The sequence below is a fragment of the Mustelus asterias genome, chromosome 20 (assembly GCF_964213995.1).
Source record: "Mustelus asterias chromosome 20, sMusAst1.hap1.1, whole genome shotgun sequence".
Classification (NCBI taxonomy): Eukaryota; Metazoa; Chordata; class Chondrichthyes; order Carcharhiniformes; family Triakidae; genus Mustelus; species Mustelus asterias.
In genome coordinates this window covers 44,818,074-44,829,226 of record NC_135820.1, presented here as the reverse complement: position 1 = coordinate 44,829,226, position 11,153 = coordinate 44,818,074, and the positions used below count along the sequence as shown (strand labels likewise).

Genomic DNA, 11,153 nt, shown 5'->3' with positions numbered 1-11,153 from the left:
AGGCACTGGGATGTAATGGGCCCCATCCATGAGCCAGGCCACTAGTCAATCATCAGTGACCCCATAACTTACCACAGACCTGTCTGGCCTTCAAGTAATGGTTGACCAAACCTGTCACAGAGCATTAAAGGAGAATGTCTTAATCTTCCATCACCGTCAACCATCTTGATCCCAAAGAAACCCTACTCGTCAATGCCTCGCCAACACTCCAGCGAGCCCCCCCTCCATCTCTCACACACACACACAAAGAGGATTGTCTACATTTGGACTTTACAATCTGGAAATTGTGAAGTTGAGGCAGACAGGAAGAATTGGGATTGTCCGATCATTAAGGATATGAGTTCATTGCTCTCACCCTGCTCATTGTAGAATGATGAACACTATGACAATGCACTTAGGAAGAGTCTGTACTCTAACCCCCGCCTCGCGGTCTGTCCATCGATGGAAATAGCAACTGGTGTGAACTAGAATCCCCATGAGTCTATAAGCAACTGGATTCTTACAGAAATGCCTGAAAACTATCTTCTGATGCCATTCAACTCACTGATGAAGTCATTGAGCAATATGATGGCACAGTGGTTAGCATTGCTGCTTCACAGCGCCAGCAACCCAGGTTCAATTCCAGCCTTGGGTAATTGTCTATGTTCACATTCTCTCTGTGTCTGCATGGGTTTCCTCCGGGTGGTCCGGTTTCCTCCCACAGTCCAAAGGCCCGCAGGTCGGGTGAATTGGCCATGCTAAATTGCCTCTTAGTGTACAAAAATGTGTAGGTTAAGGGTATTAGAAGGATAAATACGTGGGGTTACGGGGATAGAGCCTGGGTGGGATACTCTGTCCAAGAAGCAGTGCAAACTTAATAGTCCGAATAGCCTCCTTCTAGACTGTATTTGATATGATTTGATCTATTATTATCACATGTATCGGGATACAGTGAAAAATATTGTTTCTTGTGCACTGTACAGACAAAACATGCCATTCATAGAGTACATAGGGAGAAGGAAAAGATACCGTGCGGAATGCATTGCGGAATTTTCTGGCTGCGCTCGCCCCAGCTCGCCCCACAACCGGAAAATCCCGCCTGAGGTCAACTGACCTTTGCATTGTCCACCGCCCCCCCCCCCCCCCCCCTACTCTGCTAACATTGCCCTGGTGGGCAGGATGGGAAAATTCCCCCCCAGTGTTGCAGTTACAGAAGAGAAAGATCAGTTTAGGACCATTCAAAAGTCTGTTGGCAGCAAAGAAGCTGTTCTTGAGTCGGTCGGTACGTGCTTTCGGACTTTTGTAGGGATTGGATGACAGACAATGTGCGACCTTCAGCAGGAAATGTGTAAATCTGCAACCTAGCCACCCCGTGGTCAAAACGCGATCCAGTCTCCTGCTTCATAACGGCTGGCTGGCCACCACTTAGCATATGAGCGGTGCCAAATGATGGATAACCCAAACTGTGATGAAACTGCAACGGGCATCATTGTCATGTTTACATTATTCTGGCCCGTTTCAGGAAAGCAATCGAAGTTTCTGCACAATGTGTTTTTATTAAAGTTCCTGCTGGAGAATAATCACATCATTGACGCGTTAATGAGGGGCTGAATTCGTTAAAAGTGCCCGCCTTTAATGATTACATTCTCTTTCGTCTTTGCACCATCCGTTGTGAGGAAAAGGTTTATGTTCATACTACAATTATTTAATCGTTTTTTCTAATGTATCATTTTTAAAAGTTTTTTCTCAATGCCACTTTAACAGTTTAAAATTAAGTTAAGTTTAAGTTTATTTATTAATGTCACACAAGTGGGCTTACATTAACTCTGCAATGAAGTTACTGTGAAAATCCCTTAGTCGCCACACTCCGGCACCAGGGCTGGTGTTCAACCCGCGATCCTGAAATGAAGGAACTGCTGGTGGAAATGTTCACCTACATTTGATTTATGCTCTAATTGTCTCAAGCTCTGTAATGATATGAATTGGGGGGTGTGTGGATACAGCAAAGGACATCTTTAATAAAGCTGGGGCTATCTGGAGCTGTGTTATTTCACCGGGTATTTGGTTTCAAAGGGTAAATATGGAACCACTTGGACCTCCCGATCTAAAGCCAGGCTCTGCAGGTTGTGTTCTCTTGCCCGAGTGGCCGGCATCCGAATACCTTTCCCTGTCTGCACCTGTCCTCCAGCGCCTGTCTTGTCTGTCCTCACACCTGGGTGAGTTCAGCAGCACAGGGCTAGGCAGGTGCATCCTGTCCCGACACGTGGCTCCAGCCTGGGGTGGTGGTGGTGGTGGTGGTGGTGGAGGGGTGGATGTCTCTGGAGGAAATCTGAGTAGCAACCCCATGTTATGTTTGCCTGCATGGAATTCTGTACGTGCCAACCACTCCGAAGAAGACGCGCTTCCAGCAGGCAAGATGTGACTTGCACGGCATCCCCTGAATTGTGCACTTCAGAATCAGGCCAGCTTCTCCCGGATTGCGATGCACTGCCCGCGGCTCCCAAGCATTGAGTCCGTGTCTGCAGAAGATTGCGTCTTTTGAATGTCCTAGGGTGATTTGAAAGCGATTCGCGTGAAAATTATTTAGCAAACAGGGAAGATTTTTCCAGCTGTAATGTGTGACTTCAAATTGCAACATCACACAAGAGTTGGGGCAGGCTCGGAGGGCTGAATTTGTCTACTTCTGCTCCTAATTCCTGTGTGTTTGAGATGTATTGAGACACAACTCATACATTGTTATCTCCAAATAACCATTATCCGCTGATATTAAGTACAGCGCAGAGAGGACAGTGCACAGTGCACAGTGATACATATCTGACCCCATTGTCTGCGGTGTATTTATACCTATCTGATATAAATGGCCTTCATTCAGATTTGTGACTGTGAATAGTTGTCAGCTGCTTGAGTGGTGGTGTGCAGTTCCCCCCTGGTTTATCTGGGACGCTTTACGCGAGCAACTACACGTCTCAATTCGTTTTTTTTTGTTCAGGGAATGTAACACATCAGTCACGATTCTGGAACTAAATAATTAATGTCCATCGCTTGGAAACGCTTGCGAAGCATTGCAAGTTTGGGGAGGTCGGGGGGGGGGGGGGTGGGTTGGGGGGTGCTGGTGAGTCCTGGCAGCGTTGAATGGGGAATTTGACAAATGGATAATTGATATTGGACTGGGATTTACCCTGAGCGACACTCGGTTCAGGCTGACTGGGGGGGACTGGACGAGGCGAAATTGTTGAGTTAATAAATAGAACAGAACAAATTTCATGTTTTAAATTAAAATGAGAGACTCCTCCGAAATGTTGCAATTCTGGTTAGGCTGACTTGTTTTCAAGCTAACATTTATAACATTGAATCTTAATGCCCTGATGCATACTCAGCACGGTACTGCCTAACCTAATACAGAGTTGCGGTGGCAATTTCCAGCTCCTTCTAAGGCTGGGCAGTTGTGAACTCTTGTTCCTGAGCTACAGACAATGAGCTTCGATCAGTCCCCCCCCCCCCCCCCCCCCCAGTGTCATTCAGTCTTGAGCAGTGTATGTACAGGAGATCCTCAGCTTTGTACAGACACCTGTTGGGAGCGGATCCCGACGCCGAAGCCCCTCCTCGTCTCTCGGCTTCCCCCTCCTGGTCCTTACATCCCATTGGATGGCGAGGCGACAAATACAAGTCATTCCGCCTCCTCCAGCCGGCTCCTGGACCCGATATTTACAGCAGCAGAACGCGCACATTCTCCACAAGTGGGCTCGCTGCATTCAGAGGACGAGGTGGATTCAACCCGAGGCGCTTGCTCTTTGAAACAGGACTTTGGAGAACTTAGGCAACCTCCCTCCCCATTCTCACTCTCAAGATGCCCAGGTCCTTCCTTATTAAGAAACATTTCTCAACCACCAAGAAACCGAACTACAGTGAGCTGGACAGCCAGACAGGTGAGGGCAGCGTCTGATTTGATTTATTATTGTCATGTGTATTAGCGTACAGTGAAAAGTATTGTTTATTGCACGGTGGCATTTAACGTGTTTTTTTCGGAATGTTAGCCATGAATAAGGTGTTTTAATTCATTCCTTTCTGCACGGGTGTAATTGACTCCAAAGCCAGTGAAATGGCAATGTCTTTTTCCCTGTGTTATCAGAGGGAAAGAGTGTGTTTTAGGTAATGTCTTAAAGTGAGGATTAAACAAGGGAAGTCTTTGCCTAAGGCGATAGGCAATATCGACATGAGCCGCACAGATTCCCATTTACTTTGCCATTCTGAGGAAAGCAATAAACTCCAGTGTTATAACTCTGGGAGTGGGGGGAGGTCAGATTTGTTCCTGGTCTGTTGTGTGCTGACAGATGTGAGCAGCTGGAATACTGATACTCATCCCTGCTTGTTTATTCCAGTGATCATCTCCCCGTTCCTCTATGAGAAGTACCCGATCCCAGTGATCCCCCAGCCTGAAATCCTCACTTCGGCAGCTTACTACCCCGCTATCGTGTGGGACACGGGACTCATCTCCAGCCTCTGCTCCGCCGAGCTCGAAGCCAACCTCGCCGCTCAGAAGAGCTCCGAGCCCCCTCCGGCGGACAGCTCCAAGCGGCGCAAGCCGCACGACCTGGCATCGCTGTCGAGCGAGGAAGAGGACGGCAAGACCTCGGACCCTCCTAGCCCGGACTCCTCGGCCACGGAAGCGGAGAAGTTTCAGTGCGCCCACTGCAGCAAGTCCTACTCCACTTTTGCCGGACTCTCCAAACACAAGCAGCTGCACTGCGAGCCCCAGGCCAGGAAATCCTTTAACTGCAAGTACTGTGAGAAGGAGTACGTGAGCCTGGGAGCTCTGAAGATGCACATCCGGAGCCACACTCTGCCCTGCGTCTGTAAAATCTGTGGCAAAGCCTTCTCCAGACCCTGGCTGCTTCAAGGACACATTCGCACACACACCGGTGAGTACTGCACCCTTTGCAAATCAAACTCCCTTCCTGGGGTGCCACACAGAATCATAGAATCTACAGTGCAGAAGGAGGCCATTTGGCCCATCGAGCCTGCACCGACAACAATCCCACCCAGGTCCCATCCCCGTAACCCCACATATTTACAGTCCTAATCCCCCTGACACAAAGGAGCAATTTATCATGGCCAATCCCGCACGTTCGGTCTAACTTTCCAATCCAGAGAATTTACTGCCAACCTTAACCCCCCCGTTTTCCGTTTTACAGTCAATTGAAAAGTGACTGGCACAAATGTTTGGTTTGCAATAGCCCGCCTTAGTTTAGGTGAGAATTACCATTACACTGACCCTTGCAATTCTCCCCCCCAACCTTCATCCAAAATGCAACTCCACTGCATTGAGAGGTGTGAACATACAGATACACATCTCTGGATCCGAATCTGTGAAACCTTCCATTGAAGTTACCCCAATTGCAGCGTTTGCAATCCATTTTCTTTTGCCCCCGCAAAGCCACTCTCAATAAGTGAAGGTAATCCGCTCCTCACAATCGATTTGAATTTTTACATGCTTCACGTATTCCGCATACTGGTGTATAACTTACTCCTCTTTGAATCGGTACAAAAGACGCACATGGTGCAATAAAACCACCTTTCAACCCCACCCCCCCTCTACCCCCCCAAAAAAAAACATTGTTGGTGGCTTTCCAGACTGCGTTTTTGTCCTCGACAATTGTCTCCAGCAGCTAAAAGAGGATGTTCTTAGTGGAAAACAACACAAAAAAAAGCCTGTTGTGATTCTCTGTGTCACCACTGTTGCATTTAATTCTTTCTGAGTGCTGGTGTTCTCCTGCCGGAGGAGCGTGCATGTGAATGGTTTGACAGACATGGGGCAGGTGCATTGATGTAGCAGTGCAGTTTGTACAGTGCACCTGTTACAGTACACTGCAGGCACAGCTATAGACTCCAGCTGTCACCTATAGGGGCCATCCGTTTTAAATACAAGAATTATCACTTTTCACAATGCAGCCTCTCCAGACCTATTTATCAGCCTCTGGCATGGGTTAATTCCCACTTTGTTGTTGATTTCACACCTTCTTAAGTAACAGCAAATGCCCTCAAAGGAATTCGTTAAAGAGAACTTTTTCTTCATTTTGCCTTGTAAATCGACCCTTAATCGCAGTTTCTTTGAAGATGCAATTCTTAAGTTTGGGTTCCTCTCTTCCCCCCCCCCCCCCCCTCCCCCTTCATCCCCTCCCATTTTAAGGACAGATGGTTTATTTGTTTCATATTCTGTTAAAGATGTAGCCTTATTTTATGGCTAATTCGCCAATGCACTACTGATACAATATATTAAATATATATTATATTTAGGATATGCTGAGAAAATGGTTCTCTTTTTAGTTTCTGATTTGTGACTATTGTATCCATTGTTAATATAATTCAGTACCACTATTTTATATCTTAAGTATGTTTGACTGCATTAGCCTCATCACCATTTCAGAGATTAAATTATTTGATTTAACCTTTTTCAATTTTTCAACTTTTCAAAAATGTTCCTTAATTTTTATGGATTTTATTTTTTACCTTGGGGTACAAATAGCACTGAGAAAATAGTTACTTCCACGTGTTTTGTAATAAGAATGCCCAAAGGAATCAATTAGCCTCTGAAAATTCACAGCGTTGCTTATGTTGTTCTGTGCTTTCCTCTAGGAGAGAAACCCTTTTCCTGCCCTCATTGCAACAGAGCGTTTGCAGATCGGTCCAACCTCAGAGCCCACCTGCAGACTCATTCAGATGTCAAAAAATACCAGTGCAAAAACTGCTCCAAGACTTTCTCCAGAATGTCTCTCCTTCACAAACACGAAGAAACAGGGTGCTGTGCAGCCCGCTGAAATAAAAAGATCTTTCACAGCAAGAACTGCAGTATGCATTTCAGCCCCATTGCATATTGATAATAAGACTGAATCTCTTATGCCGGTCCACAGCGATTTTTATTTATTGTTATTAGAACATCAATATTAACATTCTGTGTTTGTATATCAACACTCCCACCTTCTTGGGGGAGGGGTGGGGTGGGGGGGGGGTGTAGGAAAGGCTGGCTCTCTTAGGGAATCCTTAAGGGATTTCAGGAACATTCAGTATTTGATTCATTATAACCCACCAGATAAAGAGCTTGTCTCTTATGGTGTAACTATGCAATAAAATGTCTTTTTCTGAGGGCTGCTGGCATAAAGGTTTCTCAATGGAACAATGGAGCCCTGCAATGTGTAAAGATTTGTGCAATGGGTTTAACAGACATCACTTGCTATCTGAAACAAAATTCCTGTTTATGGGCAAGCTGAAACACCTGTTAATATGATCCTTAACAACTGTTTCAGTTGACGAGTAACTAATGGCAAGCAGTTGTCACGTGTAACAATGCAGGGCTTAGATAAATGCCTGACTATTGACAGGTGTGTGCCAAAAGACTTTTTATGGCCATTGACAGATGCTTGGTGGATGCATCTTTTTTTCTATACAGTGTTTGTACACAATTGTCACAATATATATTTGTTTACATTACAAGGGTACACTGGTATTACTTTGTATACTGTAATTTTTTACGTGACAGTTTTGTATTGCTGAGACTTTTAACAGGTACATTATGTAAAGGATATGTAATAAAATTTTTACATTTAACAGAATGTGAAGTATTTCATGGAGATTATATAAGAAACATCAGCGAACACTACAATTTGCAACATGTCCGATAATCAAAAAAAAAGCCTGAATCTAATATTTCAGGATACATCAAAGGAGACAGTATAGTTGCACTGTATATGTTTGATCATTTAAGTCCCACTATTAGGTGTCAGGGAAGGGTAAGATGCAACCAAAAGAGAAAATGCTGGAAAATCTCAACACGTCTGGCAGTATCTATAAGGAGAGAAAAGAGCTGACGTTTAGAGTCCAGATGACCCTTTGTCAAAGGTTTGACAAAGGGTCATCTGGACTCGAAACATCAGCTCTTTTCTCTCCTTACAGATGCTGCCAGACCTGAGATTTTCCAGCATTTTCTCTTTTGGTTTCAGATTCCAGCATCCGCATAATTTGCTTTTATCAGGAGTAAGATGCAACCTTGTGTTGTCAATATGAAAGAAATTTCAGCTTCTCTTACATGGATCAATAATTGATTCAGAAAAATCTTTGCTAAATTGCACTTTCATAAACACAAATTAAATAATAAGTTTAAATAATGTGCATTTCTGCAACCTGGTATAATATTGTCCAGGACAGATTTCCCATTTCATCAGCTGAAACAGGTTAGTCTCTTTCCCAAACATTAGGTTTGGATAGGTTATGCTTAACTGGTATCCAGTGAATTGTTGGCAAAGTCTACAGTAAACTTTATACCTCCTATTTCAGCCCTAAGCTTCCCGGTTGAATAAAAGTGCACATTATTCAACTCTTAGCAACCAAGGGCATTGTGATCTTTCACACTGCTGTGAAGCTGAACTTAGTGCATAATTGGTTAAATTAAATTACTGACGCAAGCAACCTCACAGCTGGAAACCATCAATAGCTCCTTGGGAAATTATGATGATTGATCACAATTGTTCTGACTGGAAGAGAGTTAAGAGTTTACAAAAATAAAATATGTATTATTGGATCAGCGCTTGTGCTATCAGATTTGATTTACTCCTCCTGTCCACTGTCCTCAGTGACCTATACTGGCTCCTGGTAACTCAATGCTTCAGATTTAAATCTCTCTTATGTGTCAATGTCCTTCCATGGGCTCACTCCCCCCTATCTCCGTCTCCTGCCTCACAAACTCTCAGTGACTCTGACTCTGCCTTCTTGTGCATCATCCTCCCTTTGATTCTCTGGAATTTTCTCCTTAAATCCTCCAGTCTTTCCATCTAACTCTCCCACTTGAAGATTCTCTTTAAAACACAATTCTTTCCCCAGCTTTTAGTCAATCCCCCTAATCTCTCCCTCAGCATCTCCTTCCCTCTTACCTCTACAATTTGTCTTGGAACAACAAGGCAACTTCATCAACAAAAGTTTTTTTTTTCATGAAAGTTGCTTATTTGTGCCACAAAATATAATACAGTTCTTAGTAAAATTAATTTGCCTAGTTAATAAAAAATAAATAGTGTAATGATTGGCTAATATCCTAAATGCAGATTTTTTATAGTGGTTTGAATTTTTCAGTCAGCAGTGTAGAATGATGCTCACTCTGATGACAAATATCCCTAAAGTTGTGGCAGCTCTAAAGCATAGATGTTCTTTATGCGGGAGTCACTTTGAATTTGAAACCATTTATCAGGAACCTGTGGAACCCAGTGGGGCAGACAGCAGGCGGACGTATCAATCAATAAGATTGAAGAATGCTCTTAGACAGCAAAAGAAAACTCAGAAAAATATAACTCGCGTTTTAATCATTGGATAGCAAACAAAATAAAAATTGGGACATGTGCACGTGGTTAAGGGGGAAGCTAAATATGAAAAAAAAGTATTACAAAACAACTTTATGATTTTGAAAAACACTAATTTTAAATGCCTTGATGGAATCAGACTCCACACTTATAAAATTAGTTATTTTAGGATCAAAGAGATGATTGTGTCTAGGAAGTCTTCAATAGTGCACCATATGGAGTAACAAAGTATTACTGACAGCTTCTGGATTTCCACAGTTACCTGCACATGTGCAAACACCAGATGTTGTTGTCAGTTTTAAGTAGTACTGACGATGAACACTTGATAGCTGTGTCGTCATTACAACTGGACCTACATTAGGTCAGAATACATTTGCGTATACTGCCTGAATGTTTTTGATGTATTCCTAACTGCAATACTAAGAAATAACTCTTCCTAAATATTGAAAACTCTTGTCGTACTTAAAAGTCACAGAAACATGGAAAAGTTAAGTGTAAACGATAATTGTATTGAAAACAAAATTATAGGAAAGAAATAACTGCTGCATCGGTGTTCCGGTAAAATATAGAAAACAATCCATTCCAACAGTGCAAGAATGCTACAATACACCTGAAAGCTGGAAAGATAGAACAGAAAAACTTAAATATTTATATACCTTGTTTCATGAACTCAGGATGTCCCAAAGCAATTCACAGTCAATGACATAATCTTAAAATGTAACAACTGATGTAATAAATGGAGATGCAGCTAACAATTTCCCACAAACATGAATGAGATAAAGTCAGCATGGATTACAAAAGGGAAGTCATGCTTGACAAATCTATTGGAATTTTTTGAAGATGTAACTAGTAGAATTGACTGAGGAGAACCAGTGGATGTGGTTTATTTAGCATGGGACTTCAGGTAATGTCTTGAGATGGATAGAAAGCTGGTTAGCAGATGGGAAGCAAAGAGTTGGCATAAATGGGTCTTTTTCTGATTGGCAGTCAATGACTGGTGGGGTTCTGCAGGGATCTGTGCTAGGACCCCAACTGTTCATATTATATATTAATGATTTGGAAGAGGGAACTGAATGTATTATCTCCAAATTTGCAGATGATACAAGGTTGGGTGGGAGGGTGAGCTGTGAGGAGGATGCAGAGATGCTTCAGTATGATTTGGGCAGGCTGAGTGTGTGGGCATCTGCATGGCAGATGTAGCATAATGTGGATAAATGTGAGGTTATCCATTTTGGTAGTAATAATAGGAAGACAGATTATTACTTGGATGCATGTAAATTGAAAGTGGTGGATACTCTACAAGACCTTGGAGTCCTGGTGCATCAGTTGCTGAAGGTAAGCACACAAGTACAGCAGGCAGTAAAGATGGCAAATGGTATGTTAGCCTTCATAGCAAGAGGATTTGAGTATGGGATAGGGATGTTTTACTGCAATTATATAGGGCATTGTTGAGGCCATACTTGGAGTTTTGTGTGCAGCTTTGGTGTCCTTATCTGAGGAGTTTTGTCCTTGCAGTAGAGGGAGTGCAGCAAACGTTTATCAGGCTGATTCCTGGGATGGCAGGTCTGTCATATGAGGAGAGATTAAGTCGGTTAGGATTATATTCACTGGAATTTAGAAGAGTGAGAGAGGATCTCATAGAAACTGATAAAATTCTAACTGGGTTAGACAGGGTAGATTCAGAAAGAATGTTCCCAATGGTGGGGGAGTCCAGAACTAGGGGTCATAGTTTGAGGATTAGGGATAAATCGTTTAGAACTGAGGTGAGAAGAAATTTCTTCACTCAGAGGGTGGTGAATGTATGAAATTCACTACCACAGAAAGTAGTTAGGG

General features: G+C 43.2%; 1 protein-coding gene across 1 annotated transcript; it reads left to right on the top strand.

The window, feature by feature from the left end:
* The first annotated feature begins 3,708 nt into the window (after positions 1-3,708).
* LOC144508293 (protein snail homolog Sna-like) lies at positions 3,709-7,584 on the top strand. The gene is made up of 3 exons (XM_078236110.1): positions 3,709-3,905; positions 4,359-4,898; positions 6,613-7,584. The coding sequence occupies exons 1-3, from the start codon at positions 3,827-3,829 to the stop codon at positions 6,792-6,794; spliced, it is 801 nt and encodes a 266-aa protein (XP_078092236.1). The 5' UTR covers positions 3,709-3,826; the 3' UTR covers positions 6,795-7,584.
* The last annotated feature ends 3,569 nt before the right edge of the window (positions 7,585-11,153 follow it).